General features: G+C 41.3%; 2 protein-coding genes across 4 annotated transcripts in view; one reads left to right on the forward strand and one right to left on the reverse strand.

Annotated features, from left to right (window-relative positions):
* Positions 1–1,510, reverse strand: part of FTO (FTO alpha-ketoglutarate dependent dioxygenase) — a 604,671-nt gene extending 603,161 nt beyond the window's left edge. The window contains exon 1 of the mRNA XM_089689844.1: positions 1,435–1,510. Within this exon, the coding sequence (XP_089545970.1) occupies positions 1,435–1,500 (66 nt within the window). The 5' untranslated portion in view covers positions 1,501–1,510. The remainder of the gene's footprint in view (positions 1–1,434) is intronic.
* Positions 1,511–1,646: 136 nt separating this feature from the next.
* Positions 1,647–24,026, forward strand: part of RPGRIP1L (RPGRIP1 like) — a 433,499-nt gene continuing 411,119 nt past the window's right edge. The window contains exons 1-2 of one of the 3 annotated variants that reach the window (XM_089689846.1): positions 1,647–1,735; positions 23,319–23,401. In XM_089689846.1, coding sequence (XP_089545972.1) covers positions 1,728–1,735; positions 23,319–23,401 — 91 coding nt within the window. In that variant the 5' untranslated portion in view covers positions 1,647–1,727. Of the gene's footprint in view, positions 1,802–23,318; positions 23,402–24,026 lie in introns of all 3 variants that reach the window. The other 2 variants (XM_089689845.1, XM_089689847.1) reach the window with 2 other exon arrangements.

Consider the following 24,026-nt stretch of genomic DNA (forward strand, 5'->3'; position numbering starts at 1 on the left):
CGGGGCCACCTGGGGTCATCACACATGCGACCCCACCACGTGACATCACCCACCCCCTCTTTCCTGACCTGCTTGAATAAGGGTCTGGTATGGATTTTGGGGGGATCCCAATGACATTTTAAAAAAAAAAAATTGGCATGAGAGTTACCCTCAAAATACATATCAGATCCACGCCATTTTTTATTTATTATGGTGCCGGTTTTTACCGCTTTACTATAGCTCAGAAATTCAGCTGTCACTCCCCCCCAGCTAAGAGAAAGAAAGTTTTCTTTTAGTTTATTTCCCAGAGTAAAGAGAAACAATGTTTCCTTTTAGTTTCTTAAAAGAAACAAAGTTTGCATTAACTCTGAGGAAATTGACAGCTCATTCTGTGAGCTACAGTGAAGAAGAAAAAAAAAGTCAATTGCATTTAAAAAGCAGCAAAATTCGTAAAAAATGTGCAAATTGAGGCATTATTTTCAATGGATTTTCATTCATAAACCGAAAATTAAGCGCTCACTCCCTACCCAGAAATGCTGGATCACGTACTTGTATATGATCCAGTGAAGTAGAGCAGCCCCCCCAAATACTTACCCAAGCCCCATGACAATCCAGATATGTGCACTAGAGCCTTGGTTCTCTGGGGACTCTCCCCCCTCATTGGCTGACACAGGAACGGTAGCTATTGGCTCCCACTGCTGTCAATCACAGCCAGTGAGCCAATGAACAACATGTTCTCCCTGTATCTGCATGGGTTCCCTCCGGGTACTCCGGTTTCCTCCCACACGCCAAAGACATGCTGGTAGGTTATTTGGATCCTGTCTAAATTGGCCTATGTGTATGAATGTAAGTTAGGGACCTTAGATTGTAAGCCCCTTGAGGGTTAGGGACTGATGTGAATGTACAATATATATGTGTATATATATAGCACTGCACAAATTGACGGTGCTATAGAAGTACCTGACATAAATAAATAATAAATGGATGAGGCCAAGCTGCGGCTGTGTGTGTGAATGGACATGCAGGGCAGTGGTTCAGGAGCGAGCCTGGTTGGGTGCCCTCATAGCAAGCTGCTCGCTCTGGGGGCACTTGGCAGGTGGGAGGGGCCAGGAGCACCATGGGGGACCCCAGAAAAGGAGGATCAGGGCTGCTCTGTGAAAAACTGCACAGAGCAAGAAAGTATAGACATGGTTGTTAAAAAAAATGCCTTTAATATCCCTTTAAACTAAACGGGTTGTTTTAATCACATAAGGAATCAGATTAACAGGAGTAGACTGGAAACAATTGAAATATAATGTAGCAACGAATTAGACCACAAATACACTTTGCAGAATGTTCTTCCATGTTTCACTGATATCTCATAACTGTATTCATGAGCTGGCATTGTCCATTGTGATCACGCAGGAACTGAACAAACCTATAAAAACTGCAAATAAATCAAAATGTTCCAAGTACCTTGACTTCCTTCTCACTGTCACCCTTTACGAAACGCTTCATCCTCCATGTGTTCTCTTTAAACATACCTCCCTCCTGCTCACCGCACGGAATTCTGGGACATGTAGTTCACGCTCTGGATTCCACCAATAGAACGGAACCGGAGAGAACTACACTCCCATCATACAGTGCAGAATACACGTGACGGAAGAAGGCCAGCCGGGGAGCGCAGGCGGGAAGTGACGTTGTGGCTATGGAAACTGTTGCTAGGGATTTTGAGATGCTACAACGGACGCTGTGCTAAAAGAACGGGCATGCTCGGGTGAGAAGCCATACAGGAATTATTTCTAGATCGTATGCTGACAGGAATGTGAGTGGTGCTCCGAATGTACGTATAATAATGGGGGGGGGGGTAGGCTTCCTGGAAATGGACCCTCATCCTCCGACACCATCGTTCTCATTCTTCAGCTTCCCCTGCTCTGAGTTCTCACTGGTGCTATTGATCACACACTGTATTGGGGGAAGCTCATGAGATGTAGAATAGGGTTGTCACCTCTTGTCTGTTGGAAACAGAATTCTGGCAACAAAAGAGGGTGTGCCGTTACCTTGTAACGCATAAAAGAGGGTGGGCTTTAATGTGTCTGCAGCGAGCTAAGGTTGTGTGTTGAGAGCGCTCCCAGAACTCTGACCATACTGCTTCTGTTGGAGAGTCAGCAGGACAGGCTTCTGAGCACCTGACCACTGAGAGTCAATCACAGTAGTCACATGATAGGGAAGTCATGATGCCTCATGAGCATAAAAGCAGAACTAAACCCTCATCTCCTTAAAGTAGAACTATAGGCAAAACCTTTCTAATTTTGGCGGGGGGGGGGGGGTTATACCCTCTTTCAGTTTATTTTTTGCCACATGTGTCCCATTATGGAGATTTCCTTTCACTTCCTGCCCTATAGCCAAGACAGGAAGTAAGAAATAATCCCTGAAAATTAAGGGATTTGCTTGGGGACCCGCAGGTCACCAGAACTAGTGTCTCTATTGGAAGATTCCACTCTATTGCTTTTCTGGGGGAAACCTTTTTAATTTTAATGGTAAACAGGACAACAGAGAGGGTGAATCTCTGTAATGGGGGCACAGACAGCAATAAAAACTGGCAAGTGTTCTAATCCATGTCCACTCTGTCCAAAACAAATAAAATGGAAAATTGTATCATACTGTAATTTTCCTTTCATGACGCCAATCCATGTCAGCATACATGTGATGTAGATCCGCCCCTATGTCCACCCACAGGACCTATGTATATCTATAAAATTCTGACTGAGAGCAACCTCTCCCATTCTCCATACAATCAAGATCAAACAAGGGAGGGTTCATATGCTGCCATGGATTGGCCTCAGGAAAGGAAAATTACGGTAAGTATGATACAATTTTCCATTTTGCTGATGCCAACATGGCAGCATACATGTGATAAATAACTAAACAGGGTGGGCTAAACTGTATAACCAAACTGCATTACAATGGACATGGAAGCCTAGACTACCATTCCGTTGAAGTCCATTGACATATAAGCCCCTGGATCTTCCCTGTAGTGCCTGAGGCAGGTGCACTGTGGTAATTAGCCTGCTGCTTTGCAAAAGTCTTCATAGACTGTTGCATGCACTGCCCTAAATGTAGAGATGGACCTGGCTGAATACCACTTCTGGAAGCTCTTGCCTGGTTTTCAGGACGACCTTGACACTCCAAGATGACAAGGTTTGCTGCAGCTTCTACCTCTAAATTTGCCTGATGGAAACATGAACAGCCTCCCAGAGGATTTAAACTAGGAAGCAGCTTGACAGTGGGCATCTTGGATACCTGGTACATGCAGCTTGTGTAGGTTAAGTACCATCTGTTGCAGAAAGGATGGAATCACCAATTTGTAAGATGAAAACTGAAGCCACCTGGGGACAAAGGTGCTCGAGGGGCCCCAACATGTTCAGAAGAAAGAAGATGTAGGACTCTGTAGCTTGAAGTGCTTGCAGGTCCAAAACTCTGCCCCCTAAAGTTATAGAGGGACACTGCTTCTTGAGTGATGTCCTACTAAAGACTCCTTTCTATTGGTGCAAACAGAGTCCTGGCAAGGAAATCCAGTGCCAGAATAAAATCCCACAGTGGAAATGTTTTTCCTGCTCAGGGCAAAGTCTCAGGACCAACCTCCTGAAATGCTCTCCTGGCAGCTCACATGCTCATATTCCCTGATGAAGCTGAAATCTGAGCCCTTACAGAACTAGGCTGAGCCCCAAATGCAGATCTGTGTGAGGAAATTATAGCAACTGGGTGACCACTGGGTTGCTGGGATCAAAATCCTGCTCAGCTGCAAAGACTGTGAGCCTGTTCTAGACTTTGGAGTAAATGGCATTTGTTGGCATCCTTCCTGAAACCCTGCAGTATTTACCACTGAAAGAGGATGGCCCTAATCCTTCCCTCTCAATTTTCAATCCATCCTGGGCCAGGTGTTGTGGAAACACTGGTAGATGAAGTGCTTGGTCCAGACTCCAGTTCCATGGCTAGGGTAAATCCCAGACCTGCAGGCTAATCGGGCATGCGTGTTATCACAGTGAGACTCTCGGACAACTGTCCCCCCTTTAACTTCATCACCAAAGACAGTAGAGGAAAGCTATTTGCTACACAACTAATCCTTGGCTGAGTGAGCATCCACTTCCTCTACCAACGGGTGAGGTAGCATGAGAAGCACCTTGTGAAAGGATGGTGAGGCAAACAGGATCAACTGAAGGAGGCTTCATACTTTAGTGATAGAGGCAAGATATTTTCGATTAAAGACCCATTCATTGGGAACCAAAAACACCTGGTGCCACAGCCCCTGTTGGCATCCTGGGCGCCCGCAGCCTCTGAAGATACATTTGGTCATGGATATGATAGTTCCAATTCCATTGGAACCTGCCGTTGAGTTTCCTTTATTTCTTGAACGCATGACACTGCTGCTGTGGTAACATCAGGCAGAATAATCAGTCAAGCCTGAATGCGAGGTGACAGCACACATAGTAACTGCAGGTGGTGATCTGCCCTGTAGCACAGGCATCAAAGGTGACAATAGTTTGATATAAGGAACCTACCATATGGGATCGAGTGATCCCCTGTCACACCCATAACCAGAGACTCCTGCACATCTGAGGAGAAGCACTTTGAATCAACTCAAGTGCTGATATCTGTTGCAAAAAGGAAATTCTTTGGAACGTACAGAGAATCCAGTGTGCCCAGGGTAGCATAGGGGTGCAGGACATCATCGTTTCCAGGAGACCCCGGAATTGGGAAGCTTGACAAAACTGACCAGAGATACCACATTCCGAAGATGCTCTCTGCTCCTTGGCCTACTCCTGAGAAGGAGCAGAAAAGTACTCACTCGAGCATTGAATTGGACTTCCATATTGATGACAAGATGGGTCTGCTCCCATTGATTTGACACCTTCAATCCAGCCAACACTTCTCAGGCTAGCCAGGTGAATATCCGTTTGAACTAGTAGGTGACCTGGGCTCTAGGCCAACAGTAAAATACCATTCAAGTAATGATGGATGCAAAGCACCCCGTTTCCTCAGAGGGGCTACACAAAGATTAGGACCTTCGTAGAGGTCATCTGGGAGGTGGAGAGCCATGAAGAAAGGTATGCAAACTGGAATTGTCAATCCCCCACTTTAAACTCGGCACCAGTTGCATCTTCAGTCTTCTTTGTACAGACACCGAAGAGAATAAAAAGTCTGTGAGGAAGAACTTAGAGTTGATTCCCTTTGCAGTCATATTTTTGATGTACTGAAAAATGACATTCACCTCTTGAGCGGAAAATGTTTCTCTGGTCTGGAGGAAGAATAATTCTAGAGGGCGGAGTCTGAACCATCAAAAGTAACCGTGTTTTAGCATAGAAGTCACCCATGGATCCCAAAAATGGTCTTTACCATCTGTGTGCCAGATCAGCCACACTAGCGTGGGGGAGGGGGGGTTCTCAACAAAACTCCTGTAGGGGTTGATAGGTACAAAATGGACCGTGGCTGTTCTTTGCACACTTCCACCAGTTCTTGAAGTTTCTCATTCTGGCAAAATAGTCTTGAGTCTTGAAACGTAAAATGGGCCAAACTAGCTGAGAGAACTCACCTGTGCCTTGACCTCCTATGAAGAGGAAGGCCAGACTAACCATTGACAGCTCTTGAAATAGTGCTTGGCATAGGGATGCTGATTGGTATACAGTTCTGCCTGTCAAAAATGAGCATTAGGGCTTATTTGCATGTGCAGATAACATAGCTGCTCTTCTGACAAGTGATCTCACGTAGTTGCTTTTCATAGGGCATTTAACAGTTAGTTTAGTATTGTCCATATCTTTGCAGTGGAGTGCAGTGCTGTAATGTGTGTTACAACAATGCATGTTAAGTACATTAGCATGTGGCAGTGCCATTATCTTCAGAGAAGTGGTGTTTTCCTCCTGGATAGGATATCATTTTCAGCTGCTTACTAATGAAAAACTTCATACCACTGTTGCCACTCCTCTTGAAACAACCTCTTCATCTTTCCATTTATCAGGGAGAATGAAAGGCTGTGACTTGAAAACGTGAAGTATGTTCTGACTTCGAAAGGCAGTCATCTGGGTCATCCCAATCTGGGCCTGCTACCCTAATTAATGACTGGACCCAAGAGACACTTGAACCCTGCTTAGCCTTTTCAAGGAGGATGATTGACCTTCTTCTACCTCTGGTGAAGCCAGGTGCAAGGCAAAAGTGAATGGCTTGGATAAAGGTGCCTCCAGAGCCAGGAATAAAGATGGCTATGATGGACTTGGGGCCTCCTTGGTAAGGAGGGCTACCTGTGGTGTCCTGTACTCCTGTGCAGGGCTGCGTCCTTGACATTGTGCCTGGAGCCTGCTGGCATAAGTGGTTAGATCATTAACTATTTGTCCATGAGGGACCATGACTTGCTGGCTCCCAGCCTCCTTTGTCCTTAGAGCGGTTTCAGTGGGAATATCATCAGACATGTTAGTCTGGTATTAGATCCATGCCGCAGGCTCAGCACTTTTTACCCTTTGTCACTCTTAGAGCTTAGGGAAGCAGAGATGCCAACACTCATTGGGAATTTTATGTGCATCCTGGGTGATACCTGCAGGGCTGGAAGAACCACTGGACTTGTCATGCCATGGCAACGCTATTTTAGCTTGAACTTAAGCAAGAGCGAGAGCGGGCTAGGATGTACCAGAAGATGAAGGCCAAGCTCATGGAAAGGCACTTTTTTCCTCTTGCCACACTGATGGTCCCTCCCTTAGCACATGGAGGTCATGGTTATGTGGCAGAAGGCTCATGTTGGAGCAGAGATGTCAGCACTGTGCAGAAACTAAAATGAAAGGCTCAGAGAAATAAGCAAACAGTCCATAGACATGTGCCTGAATCATCTTTCCTCCCCCTCATTCATCTGCAGTATAAGCAAGGAAACACAGAAGATGTTTCCAGTGCAAACCCACCAGGCACATGCCTGAGCCTGGACATGCCTTAATAAAGATGGTCGCCACAAGAGGCCCTCAGCACAGTGTATGTGTGGATGCCATAGCCAGCCATGAGACCCGAAACAGCTACAAGCCCCGGACCGTATTGTGTACACACGCTGGTTGCAGGTGAAAGGAAAAATCTGACAAAAGAAAACCCATCAAATCACACTCACAAAGGAAAAAAATTACATCTAATGAAGGTAGAGGCAAGGGAGGAAAACAAAAAGGAGTAGTAGTAACCTGTGGGAGAAAATAGAAAGGCAGCACTAACTCCAGCACCATTATCCTGCTCAGGTGTGCAGAGAAACACATGTAGCATGGACTGCAGCAAACAAACACCAGCTCAGGTGCAGCACATGAGGTGTTGATGTCTCTGGTTAGAGAACTCCTCAGCCCCAAAAGACCACCAGAAGGGGCTCCCCACCTTGTTGGTGCATTTAGCAAACTAAATCTACATTTGCCTAGGGGCTTCACATGTGATCAGTGATGACACCAGTAGGGTTGAGCAGTGGCGAGTTTGGACACAAGTCTGAACCTGCCTGAGTTATCCTGCCAGGAAGCTTCCCCTGCATACAACCAATCATTAACAGTGGAAGCATTCCCTGCCCTTCAGCCGCACTCCTTGTATATGCTTGACTGCAGGTGGGAGGGGGGCATGCATCCACAGATTATGATTGGCTGTATGCAGGGACGTCTTCCTGGCAGGATAGCTCAGGCAGGTTCAGACTTGAGTCCAAACACATCTGAGCTCATCTCTAGACACCAGCAATTTGATGGCTTAAAGTATATGTACAGGAAACCCTTATCTTGTAGAACAATCCTTTCACTTTAAAATAGAAACAAAAGGCAAAACATTTGTGTATAGTGAACTCAGTGTAGAGCTATTCACCTTGAGGTCAAGGGGGCACTCTTTACGTCTGGAAGAAAATAAATTTTATCTCCAAACACGAAAAGGTTTCTTCACAGTGAGAGCTGTGAAAATGTGGAATAGACTCCCTCAAGAGTTGGTTCTGGCCAGCTCAGTGGATTGCTTTAAAAAAGGCCTGGATTGTTTCTTAGATACACAGAATATAACTGGATACTAACATTTATAGGTAAAGTTGATCCAGGGAATATCTGATTGCCTCTCGAGGGATCAGGAAGGAATTTTTTCCCAGCAGGAGAAAATTGGATCGTGCTTTGCTGAGTTTTTTTGTCTTCCTCTGGATCAACTGTGGGTATAGGATTATAACTTTTTTTTTCTATGGTTGAACTGGATGGACTTTTGTCTTTTTTTCAGCCAGACTAACTATGTATAGATATTAAAAAAAACATTATAAATGCCTTTTTTATAAGATCACACATTCCCTCTGTTCTCAGCTGCATAAGAGCTACAGGAGGAGAAACAGCAGTACACTAATCTTCCCAGTGACTGGCCGTGTGTGTGTGGGGGGGAGGGGGGTGTCAGCACAAACCTTCATTGGATTAGCTCCCAGCTCAGCTAGAGAACTGACCATACCCTGTTATCCTGCTAAGTGTGGTCATTTTTAATAGAAAAGCAGAGGGACTGGCAGGAACACCATGTGTGACCCCGGATGTCTCAATAAAGGGAACCTGTCACCAAATATCATCACATAGGGGACTTTTTGTCACATGTTATAAGAAAAAAAAAAGTTAAGTTTTTTTTTTCTTTAAATGTAAGTTGCAGCATAGCATATAACCCCCCACATATGTACACACGCACAAACGTAAAAGCACGTGCTGGGGCGCCTACACATGAAAACGACAATTGCGATACACATCACATAACGCCCCACACGCCAGAGTTGAGAGCAATAATCCTAGCACCAGACCTCCTCCATAACACTAAACTGATGATCTATAACGGCTTTAAAAGTGTCGCCTATAGAAAATATAAGGTACTAAAGTTTGTTGCTGTTTCACAAGCGCACGCAAATTTAAAGTTTGACGTGTTGGATATCTATTTACTCAATGCAACCTCAACTTATGTTTTACAAAAAAATGGATAATTTATTGCTTTTTGTTCCCTAAAATTAAGTGTATTTTTTTACTGTGATAATATTGTGTGACATAAAAAATTGGAACTACCGCTATTTTATTCTCCAGGGTCTCTGCTTTAAGAAAATATATAATGTTTGGGGGTTTTGTGTAATCTTCAAGCCTTAAATGATTTTTTAAACGTGCAAAAACTGAAAAAAATGGCTCTGGCAGCGAAAGGGATAAAGGATAAGACATGCCTCTTTCCTGACAAGCAGCCAATTGGTGCTCAGTACACTGCAAGGTCTCTCCCCCTCCCTGCTAGTCCCTAGGTGCGGTGCTGGAGGCAGGCAGGGAGGGGAGGTGGAGATATATAGCGCAATGTTAAAAATATTAAACGTTTAAGTCGCCATAAAGCCCCTTTTGTTTTTAAAAGCCTCCGACATTCCATAAAGCACCTCAGATTTAAATACGGTTTTGGTTAAAATGTATTTACTTTTATCAGGACAAGTAGATTGTCATGAGTGACAAGTAGATTGGGGCACCGATTTAGTCCCTGGACAAGTATTTGTTTTCAAAAATTTCCACACCCCTGAATGTGTCAATCCTGGTGGTAGGCTGGGCAGAATGTTATTTACTTCACTCAAAGTAGTATCCAGAGGTTCTCCGGACCATCCCTGCACGATCCCTACTCAGTAACCATTCCCTGTACTGACATTCTCTCTCCCTAAAGCAGAAATAGCAGAAATGTTTAAAGCACTCGAAAGATCCCTAAAACAGGAACTGGCGAAATTACACAAAGACCTGGGGAAAATACTATCAAGGGTGGAAGAGATGGAAGAAAACCTAGATAAACATGCCCAAATTATACAGAAATTTGAAAAACGGGCAATGGAAGTGAGAAAAGAATAAAGAAATCTGTTATATAAATTGGAAGACCAGGAGAATAAGGATAGGAGATGCAATCTAAGGATACAAGGCTTTCCAGAGATCTCCCAGGGAGAAGATTTGACGGGAATAATAACGAGAATGTTGAATACTATAATGGATAGAACTATAACAAAGCCTCTCAAAACAGAGGGAGTATATAGAATAGGAAAATATACACAAGAAGATAGAAAGGAAACACCAAGAGATGTAATAGTGCAATTCCATAATTTTCAGGATAAAGAAGAGCTTTGGAAGAAGATAAAAGGAAGATCAATAATAAAATATGGAGAAATAAATATACAGATCTTTTCTGATTTAGCAGCGGAAACATTAATAAGGAGAACTTTTAAACCGTTATTGGAACAGATGAGAAAACAGAATGATCGATATAGCTGGGGGTTTCCAACGTGTTTGATCGGATGGAGAAATGAACATTCAGCAAGACTGAGATTCCCCGAAGATCTGAGAGACTTCTGTGAGAGACTTGATATACAGAAAATAAATATCCCTGGTTGGGAGGAAGAAAGAGAAATGTGGGCTATGGAAAATGTGGGGAGGCAGGTAGCTCTAAGGAGAAAGAGAGAGTAGGAATAGTAAAGAAGAATAAGATGGGAGGGAAGGGGGGTCCTCTCCTCCTCCTCCTTTTTTTTTTTTTTTCTTTCTCCCTCTCTCCCTCCATTTCTGCCTCTCTCTTATGATTTTTGAAGTTTACTAGAGTATGGCAGGACACGGAGGATGAGACACGCTTACTGGGGAAAAGTTCATGGTCAGAGTTTCACCTGAAAAGCTGAATCAAAGGTGGGGTTAGGACCACAAATGATTCATAGGCAAAATGTAAGCCTAAAGGGAGATGGAGGGGTGGAGGGAGAGGAGTGGTAGGGACGGAGGAGGGGTGAAAAAGGGACGGGGGGGTGGGTGAGGGAGGGTATGGGGTGGGGATAGGTAGTTTAAGACTGCAAAATAGTGGGAGAAACATCAGTCTGGAGAAATCCTAGAGATCAAAGGGGAAGATGTGGAGGAAAGAGGAAGAAAGAAGAGATGGGGAAGATAGAGGTGTGGAGAGGAGAAGAATGGAAGAGATTCACTTTGTGACTTATAATGTTAAAGGGTTAAATATCCCTGGGAAGAGATTTTGGATTTTTAAAGAAATTCAACATAGATTTTCTTCAGTGGTTTTTTTACAGGAGACACATTTGGTGCAAGTATCAAATGTGAAATTAAATTCCAGATATTATCCAATGTGGTTTTATGCAGATTCCCCAGTTAAACGTGCCAAGGGAGTGGCAATAGGTTTTGCGAAAAATATAAGGTTTAAGCTGGAAGACAGATTGGTAGATCCGGAAGGGAGATTTCTGTTTCTGAAGGGAAAATTACAGGAAATAGACTGTACATTAGCAAATATTTATTGCCTGAATAAGAAACCGGAGGTATTCCTAAAAAATACTCTGAGGAAGTTAATGGATTTCAAAAAAGGCATTTTAATTGTGGCAGGTGATTTCAATCTCTGCATGGATCCCCAGATGGATATGATGTCCCCTGTGCAGAGAGATGGTAGTAGGTCTCTGAAATCCTTGAAAAAAATGATATACCAATGTCAACTTGTAGACATATGGAGAATTAAGCACATGAAGGACAGAGACTATACGTTTTATTCTCATGCACATGAGATGTATTCAAGACTGTATTATATATTCCTGGACCATCGACTTATTGAGTCTCTGGTCAAAGTAAAAATAGAAGTGATGTCAATATCAGACCATGCCCCTCTCACAATGCAATTATTATGGGGAAATGAGCAGATTGGTGGGAAATTATGGAGGTTAAATGAGACACTTCTCCAGGAGTCAAAGGTGGATCAAAGAATTAAAAAAGAAATAGAGCAATTTTTTGAGGAAAATGATTCTGGGGAAGTGTCCGTAGCAACAGTGTGGGAGGCTCATAAGGCCTATATTAGAGGAAACCCGATAGCGATTGGAGCAAAAAAGAAGAGGGAAAGAAGAGAAAAAATAAACGCTTCTTAGTGAACTCTGTGAGTTAGAGCAGATACATAAACATAAAGTAACAAAAGAGATTATGCAGAGGGTAATAAAAGAGAAGAATTAAATACATTTCTGGAAGAAGATAAGAGTGTTTAATAAAATGATAAGTGAGAGATACAGATGGGGAGATAGGTCAGGAAAGTATTTAATGAGGGCTCAGAGAAAAAAAAAATCTAAGAACTATATAGAAAAAATAAGAGACCACAAAGGAGATTTAATGTATTCAACTAAAGATATAGCTAAAGTGTTTAAGGAATATTATAATAAGCTATATAATATTATCCACCACAGCTCCATAAGTAAAGATGAAGTAGGAAAAATTGAAAAAAGACAGACATACTTAAAAAAGGCAGGATTACCAAATGTAAGTGAGGAGCAATTAAAAACCCTAGAATCAGCAATAATGCAGGAGAAAATATACTTATCATTAAAGAGCACTATACCTGGGAAAAGTCCAGAACGTGATGGATATACAGTGAGATATTATAAAAAATATAAAGAATTATTAGTACCTAAACTGAGGATATATATGAATGACTTGGAAGGAGAGATGGAAATGAGGGAATCCCTACAAGCCCATGTAGTTCTCATACATAAGGAAGACAAAGATGATACTTACTGTTCAAGTTACAGACCGATTTCCTTATTAAACACAGATACCAAACAATATGCAAAAGTTCTGGCAAACAGGTTGAAAGACCTAATGTCGGAATGGATATACATAGACCCAAGTAGGCTTTGTCCTAGGGAGAGAGGGCAGAGATAACGGATTGAGATCTCTGTTTCTCATACAAAAAAAGTACAAAAGAGAAAATCCCTACGGTGGTACTCTCTATCGATGCGGGAAAGGCATTTGATAGAGTAGATTGGGGATATATGTTGAATACATTGGAAGTATTGGGCATGGGACCTAGAATGAAAGAGTGGATAAAGAAATTATATAATCAACCCTCTGCAGCAATCATGGTTAATGGGGAATTGTCAGAGTATTTTGGGATGCAGAATGGAACTAGACAGGGATGCCCTTTGTCTCCATTGCTAAAGTTTTTATCATTGGAATCTCTTTTGGCTACAATAAGAAATAATGTAGATATAAAAGGAATTTGGATAGGAGATATGGAGCATAAGGTGGCAGCTTATGCAGATGATATGCTGTTCTATGTAGGAAACCCAAGAATAACATTTCCAAATTTAATGAAATCACTGAAAGAATATGGCGAGATGTCAAATTTAAAAATTAACCCAACAAAAACAGAAATTTTCAACATAAATCTTCCAAATAGAGAGAAAAATAGGTTACAGGAGGAATTTCCCTTTGTTTGGAGAGAAAAAGAATTGAAATATCTAGGAATAAAATTAACTGTATCCTTCAAGAACTTGTATAAATTGAATTATATCCCATTGTTAAATGAGATCCGGGATTAACTAAGGAAATTAGGAGGGGGAACCCCATCATGGATAGGTCGGATAAATTTAATAAAAATGGTGATTGTTCCAAAAATATTATATCAATTTCAAATGATACCAATTAAACTACCAGAAGTATACTTTAGATCAATTAAAAACATGTTAGTAAGATTTATTTGGAGGAATAAAAAAATGAGAATAAGCCAGGAAATTTTATGTAGAAATAGAGGAGGATTGGGAGTCCCTGATTTAAAAAAAAATATTATAACTCGGTAATAATGGCGAGAATGTTTGACTGGGCATATAATGCAGAGGGGAAAAGCTGGGTTAAAATAGAAAATATACTAAGTAATACTAAATGAGGTGGAATTGTATGGTTACCTCCACAATACAGAGGATTAGCAGACAGTACAAGTTTTTTCACATTTTAATGTTTTAAAAGTTTGGGATGTTTTAAACAAACAGATGGGATGGAAATGTAATTCATTGTTAATGCCCTTGAAGTCCACAGAGTTTTTTCCCCCGGGTAAAGAAGATATCACAGGGAAGTGGATTAAGAAGGAAGATGCACAATTAAGGGATATGATGGTGGGGGAGGAAATAGGATCACTTAAGGAATTGGAAAAAAAAGGAGAAGTTTTTTACGAGAATGGCTGCGTGGCGTTATTTTCAATTGAAACACTTTATGGGAAAGCTTCCAAAACCTTTAAGAATAAGAGAGGATTGAATTTTGAGCACTTATTAGGTACACGGGGAGATTGGAAACACGGAACCTCTAAAATATATAAGATCACTGAAATAAATGCAGATATAAGTCCTCCATATATAGAAAAATGGGAAAGAGAAATGGGAGTAACGATAAATGCGAAAAAACAGAGGAAAATGTATAGAATAATCCACGGAAATATAAATATGCAGGAGGTAGAAATTAATTATAAGTGTTTGGCAAGATGGTATATAATACCGAGTGTGGCACACAGATTGAGTGGAGATAATTCACCTTTATGTTGGCGTGGATGTGGAGGTAGAGGCATAATGTATCACATATGGTGGGAGTGTTCTAAAATACAAGAGTATATGGGGAAAATAGTAAGCTTGATTCAGAAAATTACAGAGGTTGATATTCTAGTAGACCCAGAGATTTGCCTTTTTCATAGTACTAAGCTTTCAGTTAAAAAATACAAAGAATCTGGTTTATTGTGCTATTTGAATGCAGCAAAGAGACTGATACCCAAGTATTGGAGGAGACAGGAGGTGCTGAAAATAAAGGACTGGGTGGATCAAATATGTAAATTGGAGGAACTTTATCATTTGAATGAAGATAAGATGGATAGTCACCATACAAGATGGAACAAATGGGAGGAATTCAAAAAGTCAAGGCTAGCCTTAGAGGTTACGGGGGATTAACATAGAATAATATGGAAACATATTTTGTTCTTCCTTTATAGGGAATACGATCTCAAGAAATTAACAGGAAAATGCAGAGCAGAAGGGGTCAGGGATTAGATGGGGGGGATGGGTGGTATTTAGGTAGGGGGAGGGGGGGGGACAGGATGAAACAATACATGTTTTGATAATATGCTAAGGTTTTAATGAGTATTTATTAATTGTTCAGATAAACAAGTTATACAAGCATATTTAAATTTAAAAAAAGGGGGGAGGGGGGCTTAAAGACAGGATGTGTACTGGCAACTGCTTGAAAGAGATGGGAAGAAACAAAAGTTTGCATGGAGTTTGCCTGTTCTCCTTGTGTTTGTGTGGGTTTACTCCAGGTACTCCAGTTTTCTCCCACAGCCCAAAAACATGCTTGCAGGTTAACTGGCTCCTGTGAAAACTGGCCCTAGTATGTGTGCCTGTGTATATATGCATATTGGATAGGGATCTTAGATTGTGACCTCCCTGAGGGCAGGTACTGATGTAAATGCACAGTATATGCTGCATTAATTACTCGCTGTAAATAAATGCCTGTAATTAATAAATTTAAAAAAATGGAGGTTGGTGGTGTGGTACAACTTAGGGAAATAGATGGTGGCAACATTTCAGGGTAAAAGACTGAGAGGAAGGGGGTGACATCTCATGAAAGATGGAGAGAAAAAGAAGACCGCAAAGACTTGAGAGGAGAAAGACAATTGGATGAAGCTGGAAAAGGCTGCAGTGGTATCACAGAGGGTTGAGATAGCAGAGTGAAACCACTCAGGGAGAAGAAATTGCTGGGGCAGTATACAGTATCATGAGGTGAGAGTGAGTTTATGGTGAGCAGAAGGAGACAGATGTGGGTAAGAAGGCAGACAGTGATGGGTCACAGCAAAAGATAATTGGGAGGTGAACCACGTCCATCAGACATACAGTAATTGCTTTAAGACCAGAGACTCCACATCTGACTGACATGTGCAGGTCACATCTGCTGCAGCTCCCCCCCCCCCCCCCACACACACACACACTGCCATCTCACATGCCAAGTCGAGGCACAGCGTTTGGCAACTGTGAAAAGAGGATAGGAAGTGGAAAAGATGAGTGGATGAGGCTCTCCTAAATGACCTAACTTGGCCGTGAGCTGAGCAGCCACTTTGGAATGCCTAGCAGGGTGTGGCATATGACATCAGTAAGAGTGGATCTTTATTCAATTGTTACTGTAAACTGACCCTATTAGGTTTTGCAAAGTGTATATTTTAACGATACTGGTAAAGTGCAGAGGCTGAACCTGTTTCTCTTCAATATGTGTGTTTCCAAACCAAACCCTGGATCCCAGAACAGTGCTGTATACAGAACCTTGAATTCTAGGTCTGAAATAAGGCATGCACCCACCTAGAGCTCTGCCTCTAACTTTGAACAGTTCTGTGAATATGTTCTGGCCACTGATGTTCTGGTAATGTACTAAAGACACTTGCTGGTCTACTTTTAGAATGTTGTACCTGAACTTTCCTGTGGACACTATGTCTATACTGCTGCCACTTTACATGAGAGCTGCCATGTTACAAGAGCCTGCCCAGCTATTGCCTTCTCTAAAACTACAGAATAGAAATTTAAGGAAGAAGATAGATATGGCTGGATTCTCTACACATTTTTGTACCCCTTGACTATTCAAAACACCTGTGTGTACAGTTCTCATCTGATTTTACATTTGAATAAACTTGTACATAGTCTATAATATGATGTGGGGCCTCAACTATAAATGTACTTTCCCTAGAGAACAGAGACCATAGCAAAGCCCTGCAGTAAAGATAACATGCTCCAGACAATTGTACAATAATTTGCATGAACTCCACTATTAAAAACAAACTAGTCTGTGCTTGATTTTATAGCTTGAGCATTCACAACAAACATGTAAACATTTTATTAGACATTGTTGTGTACTTAAATCTTGTGTAGGAAAAGCTGATCTAGATACAGCAGACATCCAGCTGTGATACTGATCCCTTTATACAGTGGGTAAAATAAGTATTGCACATGTCACCATGTTTCTCAGTAAATACATCTCTAAAGGTGCCATGGTCTAGTTCGGAAACATGTATATTGAAATTTTCGCCACATGTCGGCAGGGTGGATTTGATTTAAATCAAACTGATTTAAATCACGATTTAAATCACTAGTCAGTAAGGCTTGATTTAAATCCTAGTTTTCTACATAGACTAATTCTTGCTGGTATAACTTTAATATGCAAGTAGATGAAGATTTTTAGAATAACAACTTTTCATATTAGTTTTTTTATCCCCAGTTTAATAGGTTAATCATTCATATTTGGACAACTTTTCTGTTGTACTTAGGAAGGAGAAAAATAATCATTACCTTAATAATAACAATTTAAATAGATTTATTCAACTGAAACAACAACATTACAGCATATGTTATTTGCTTAAACAAACATCCATGTTTGTTAACTAATTTGGCTAAACAAAATATATATATTTTAAGAAACTTAGACTGTCAGCCCCTTCCTCCTCACACTTAGTTTCACTTTCTTCTTGTGCAGATCTATTCCACTCCAAACAATCAGAAAAATATTGTTTCTATTCTATTCACTGAACTTCTTGAAATTTAGCACTGAAGGGGTTGATTCTGTATTCATAGGTTTGTAGAAGTTAGGATTAAGGTCTTTTTCTTAACTCTGTTCATGTTACAACATCTTTGCTGTGAAGAAGAGGCATGTGATCTCCGCTGAGTCAAATTCAGTTTTGAGAACTGCAAAAGTAAACCAAGCATCTGTGATAATATCATGTAGGCAGAGAAACTGCCCAATAATCTTACAAAAACCTCTGGAAGAGCATGACATTGTGAATGGATTAATGGAATTTATTTACCAAAAAAATTAAACATATACAGCCTTATTCTACATAATTAAAAAACTAATCTTTATTTCATGATGGAATAACCTTTTGGATGGTAATATATTTTCCGCAAAAAGCATTTTATTTAAAAAAAATCCGATTTAAATTAAAAAAAATCCAATTTAAATAAAAAAAATCCAATTTTTTTTTAAATTTTTAAAAAAAAAAATCATTGATTTTTATCCACCCCGCATGTCGGTAGAAACCCATGCAATCCATACATACACAGAAAGCAAAACAAATAAGTTCAGAAATTAAGTTATGTGTAATACAATGGACTGACACAGGGAAAAAGTATTGGACACACTAAATTAAATTTATTTAATACTTCATGCAGAATCCTTTGTTGGTAATGACAGCTTCAAGACGCCTCCTGTATGGAGAAACTAGTCACATGCATTGCTCAGGTGTGAGGTTTTTGTTTTTTTTTTTTTGTTTTATGTTTTTTTTGTCCCATTCTTCCACACAAACAGTTTGTCAAATCTTGGAGGTTCTGTGGGCCTCTTCTATGAACTCTGATCTTTAGTCTTTTCCATAGATTTTCTATTTGATTCAAGTCAGGTGATTGGCTGGGCCATTCTAGCAACTATATTGTTTTTCTTTGAAACCAGTTGAGAGTTTCCTAGGCTTTGTGTTTGGGATAATTGTCTTTCTGAAATGTCTACCCTTGTTTCATCTTCATTATCCTGGTAGATGGCCACAGATCAAGAATGGGTTGGCTTGGTACATTTTTCCATTCATCCTTCCTTCAATGATATGAAGTCTGCCAATACCGTATGCTGAAAAAACAGCCCCACACCATGATGTTCCCACCTCCAGACTTCACTGTTGGTATGGTGTTTTTGGGGTGATGTGCAGTACCATTTCACCTCCAAACATGGTGTGTATTATCAGTAAAATATATCTTGGTGCAGCGCTAAGAGAAAATATGTAAAAATAAAAAATCCAAATGGCATAAATGCACGTATATAATGCAGGTATATGCATTTTGCTAATAAAATATACTAGTAAAATAATTATAAGCTCATTAAAATCTAGAAAGTATATAAATACATAAAGGTGCAAGTGTCCACAAAAAAACGCATAATCATGACATGCGTGAGGATAATAAAAAAGTCAATAAGATGTGGTTTCCAAGTGATTCCAATAAAATCCCAGTGTGATTATTCTCCTTAGGTGGGTGACAATAAGTGTACAAAATGCGCACTCACCAGATGCGCTAATAAAAAGCGCGTTGTATCATATAATCCTGGTCATTCACCCGTCCCTTAGGGGTAATCCGGGATGTGGCCTGGGGGTAGATGGTCTCCCTTAGGTATCAGGATATGGTGGCCAGTACGGATAATTCAGCCTCGGGCATTGGGACAATCACTGGAGATTTGCTAGGGGATTAAGGTGCTCAATACAGAGCAAAAATTAGGGATACTCCCATGCTGTAGTACTTCAATAATACTTTATTAATGGTAATGTTTAAAAATATCTGTCAGAAAACACGTATAGTACTGCAGTAAATGGTAGAGGTATTATAATGGTATTTGCATAAATGTCAGACTGACCAGCTGATAAAATAAGGTGGCTGTCGGACCTTCGTGATCCGACGGCTTGACGTCATCGGCTTGCAGGGGCTCCTCCTTAACGCGTTTCAAACTCAGCGTTCATTCTCAAAAGGGGTATACCCCTGCTGAGTTTGAAACGCGTTAAGGATGAGCCCCTGCAAGCCGTTGACGTCAATAGTGTCAATAGTGTCCCATTGTTTGTGTCAGTGGGGTGAGGAATAGTGCCCCATCGTTGCTGTCAGTGTGGGGGGGGGGGATAGTGCCCCGTCATTGGTATCAGCGGGGGAAGGGGATAGTGTCCCATCATTGGTGTCAGTGGGAGGAATAGTGTCCCATCATTGGTGGCAGTGGGAGGAATAGTGTCCCATCATCGGTGGCAGTGGGAGGAATAGTGTCCCATCATTGGTGTCAGTGGGAAGAATAGTGCCCCATCATTGGTGTCAGTGGGAAGAATAGTGCCCCATCTTTGGTGTCAGTGGGGGGGGGACAGTGCCCTGTCATTGGTGTCAGTGGGAGGGATAGTGTCCCAACATTGGTGTCAGTGGGAGGAATAGTACCCCATCATTGGTGTCAGTGGGGGAAAGAATAGTGTTCCATCGTTGGTGTCAGTGGGGGGGAGGAATAGTGCCCCATCGTTGGTGTCAGTGGGGGGGAGGAATAGTGCCCCATCGTTGGTGTCAGTGGGGGGGAGGAATAGTGCCCCATCGTTGGTGTCAGTGGGGGGGAGGAATAGTGCCCCATCGTTGGTGTCAGTGGGGGGGAGGAATAGTGCCCCATCGTTGGTGTCAGTGGGGGGAGGAATAGTGCCACATCGTTGGTGTCAATGGGGGGAGGAATAGTGCCCCATCATTTGTGTCAGTGACACCACTGACACTTCACTTGCTGACCCGTGTTCCAGCATGGTGCTGCTGCAGCCAGCATACCTGGTTGCAGCAGCACCATCTGCACAGCACACTTACCTGTCAGCTGTCCTTCACTCCGGCCTCTCCCTCACTTGATGTTTGCTGGGCCGCTCGGCTCCGCCTCCTCGCAGGTGATTGGCCGCCTGTGTGCCTTCCCTGAGCTACAGTTCTGGCACCCAATCACCGGTGAGGAGGCGGAGCCGAACGGCAGCACGAACATCCAGTGAGGGAGTGGCCGCAGTGAATGAAGGAGCAGCGCTTCCTGGACTGGATCGTCGTGGGACTGGGACATGGAGCCAGGTAAGATACAGCAGCCCCCTGCCCGCCCCTGTACTTAACCGGTGGGCCGGTTAAATGTCCTTGGTGGGCCACATGTGGCCCGCGGGCCGCAGTTTGAGGACCCCTGCCCTAGCAAATCTCCAGTGATTGTCCCAACGCCCGAGGCTGAATTATCCGTACTGGCCACCATATCCTGATACCTAAGGGAGACCATCTACCCCCAGGCCACATCTCAGATTGCCCCCTAAGAGACCCGTGAATGACCAGGATTATATGATACAACGCACTTTTTATTAGCGCATCTGGTGAGTGCGCATTTTGTACACTTATTGGCACCTACCTAAGGAGAATAAGCACACTGGGATTTTATTGGAATCACTTGGAAACCACATCTTATTGACTTTTGTATTATCCTCACGCATGTCATGATTATGCGTTTTTTTGTGGACACTTGCACCTTTATGTATTTATATACTTTCTAGATTTTAATGAGCTTATAATTATTTTACTAGTATATTTTATTAGCAAAACGCATATACCACTCATGTCCGTTTATGTCATTTGGATTTATTATTTTTACATATTTTCTCTTAGCGCTGCACCAATATATATTTTACTGATTATTGTGAAGTCATATGGTTTACCTTTTAGTGTGTTCAGCTGCTTCTATTCTATTTTAGCTTGTTCTTTTTATCATTAGCGCTCGCTTAATTTCCTTTTATTTTATGGTGTGTATTATGGCATCCAAAGAGTTTTTAATTTTGGTCTCATCTGACCAGACTATATTCTTTCAGTATTTCACAGGCTTGTCTAAATGTTGTGCAGCAAACTTTAAACGAGCTTCAACATGCTTTTTCTTCTTAAATATGCTTTTTTGTCGTCTTGTGTGGTGAGCATCCATACAGGCCATGACGGTTGAGTGCATTACCTATTGTCTTCTTTAAAACAATTGTACCTGCCAATTCCAGGTCTTTCTGAAGCTCTCCACAAGTGGTGCTTGGCTCTTGGACAACTCCTCTGATAATTTTTTCACTCCTCTGTCACAAATCTTTCAAGGAACACCTGGTCATGGCCGGTTTATGGTAAAATGATGTTCTTTCCACTTTTGGATTATGACCTTAACAGTGCTCACTGGAACATTCAGAAGTTTAGAATTCCTTCTGTAACCAATGTCATCAGTATGTTTTGCAACAATAAGGTTGAAAAGGTTTTGAGAAAGCTCTTTGCTTTTACCCACCATGAGATGTTGCTTGTGTGACACCTTGGTAATGAGACACCATTTTATAGGCCATCAGTTGAGACTGAACCACCTGATATTAATTTGCACTGGCAAGGGGCAGGATTTCTTTCTAATTACTGTTAGATTTAATCTGTTATCTTGTCTTCCCATGCCTTTATGCACCTACCTTTCTTCATGTGTTCAATACATTTTCCCTGTGTAATTCCATTTTATTAAAATACCTTAATTCCTTAATTTCTGAACTTATTTGTTTTGGTTTCTTTACATTTATGGATTGCATGGGTTGTGACCAACATGTGGTGAACATTTCGGGGTTTATTTACTAAAGCTGGAGAGTCCAAAATCAGACTCCCTTCTGCATAGAAACCAATCAGCTTCCAGGTTTCATTGCCAAAGCTTCATTGAACAAGCTGAGGTTAGAAGCTGATTGGTTTCTATGCAGAAGGGAGTCTGATTTTGGACTCTCCAGCTTTAGTAAATAAACCCCTTCATGTCAATAGCACCTTTCAAAATATATTTGCCAAGAAAAATGGTGACATATCCAATACTTATTTTACCTGCTGTGTATATTGTAAATTCTCAGTCTTTTAATCTTTTGCTTTGCACATGCAGGGCCAGGAATCTGGTAGATGGTTGTGGAGCAGACACTGCAGCCTGAGTTAAAAATGCCACAGCTGCAAAGCATCACAAGTGCAGCATCTATACAGCCCTGTGCGGTATATATATAGCCGGGGCACGGTAAAACCACAGCTTAGCTGCACTTTTCCACTGTATGTTCAATACTCTCTTAAATTCATGGTTTGGAGTGAAATATTAAATGTATGTATGCTGCATAAGATGCAGAATTTAGTAATTGCTTTTTTAATGTACCATTATCTATTCAAAAAGCTTGAATACATCTCTTATTTGCCTCATCAATTTAGCACTTGGTGAAAACACATTTTGGTGTGGTGTGTGTCACTGTGTAATTGTGTGTGTGTGTGTGTGTGTGTGTGTTTTATATGCTGTGGGTATTGCTAGGCCACATTCAGATTTCGAGCTGTCATATTTGTAATTCTGATTCCTGTATGAAGTAAGGTGTTATTTTATTTGTTTATCCTGAACACACTGTAAAAACTAGGCCTGATGTTTTGATTTGGTTGTAACACCAGCCAAGTTTGCTGGATTACAGGAAGTCTGTCATGAGAAAAACAGTCTGCCATTGCAGAGCTCCTTCTGGTTCATGGCTGTCATGATGACATTCTGACAACAGTACTCACAGGTTCACTGATCTGGAACCATGTATGTAGTGTGCTGGTTTTCCTGATCTGCATACCTGTTCTGGGTAAGTGATTCAAAAGATAATTCAGCTAATAACCAAATCTTTTATTTCTCCTATCAGTTCATCCCCCACAGTTATTACCTTTTGTACCACCAGCCCCTCCCTCTTAGATTGTAAGCTCCAAGGAGCAGGGCCCTCCTAACCCTCTTGTACTGAACTGTATTGTTGCTGTATAAGTAAAGCGCTGAGCAAACTGTTGGCGCTATATAAATCCTGTATTATAATAATAATAATAATTAGGCTAGAACATCAACAACATAGCCAGTGAACTAACATTTTCAGAAGGTCAGAAATAGTAGAAATCGTAGCGTTCATATATTTTAGAACTCTTAAGGATTTCCTTTTTAATGTTGCATGTTATTCTTGAACTTTGCAGGGAACATGCTAAACTAAACAATTTCTTTATCTTCTGCCAGTTTTAAAATGGCCACTCCAAATGATGAGACAGCAGCAGATCTTCCTGTGAGAGATATGGAATTGAGCCCTTCAAGAATTCAAGGTTTGTTGTCCTTGTTTTCTTCTTCCTCTCATATCCTAATGGATAACTATCCTTTTAGAACAGTGTATAGTGCTGAAGATAGTTTTCCTTTACATTTTCAAAAGCATTACTATTTTTGTGTGAAAAGTACATAGGACTGAAATAGTTTTACACTATTTTGATTGAATAAGCTATAATTGCCAAACTCATTCTAAAAATACTAATTGCCTTGGTGGCATCAGTCACTGCTCTGCCACAAGTAGGGAATTCAGGCCTATTCCTATTAATATTAAACAGCCTTGACATTTGTAAACTTACTTTGTGAAGATCCCCACACATTTACCTTCTTGAATTATGTGATCAATGTTTACTATGCCCTGGGAGTAGCACTGTTGTGTCACAGAAGTCACAGAGCTTGCCTTCTGAACTACAGAGGTGCTGAAAGGAGGAGTTCCAATAGGTGGATTCAGTACAGTAGGGGTGTCAAAGGCAACTTCCTTGTGGGCCCCATCAGCATTATGGTTGCCCTCATAGGGCCGGTTGTATCTGTAAGACTATATAAATATATCTTCTCTTTATCATTTTAAATAATTGCCTCTGCATTTGATTCCTAATGGTTTCAGTTATAACTTAAGACAAACTGTGA

Source organism: Staurois parvus, unplaced genomic scaffold (assembly GCF_062004578.1).
Source record: "Staurois parvus isolate SC_StPar_1 unplaced genomic scaffold, SC_StPar_1.0 ptg000499l, whole genome shotgun sequence".
Taxonomy (NCBI): Eukaryota; Metazoa; Chordata; class Amphibia; order Anura; family Ranidae; genus Staurois; species Staurois parvus.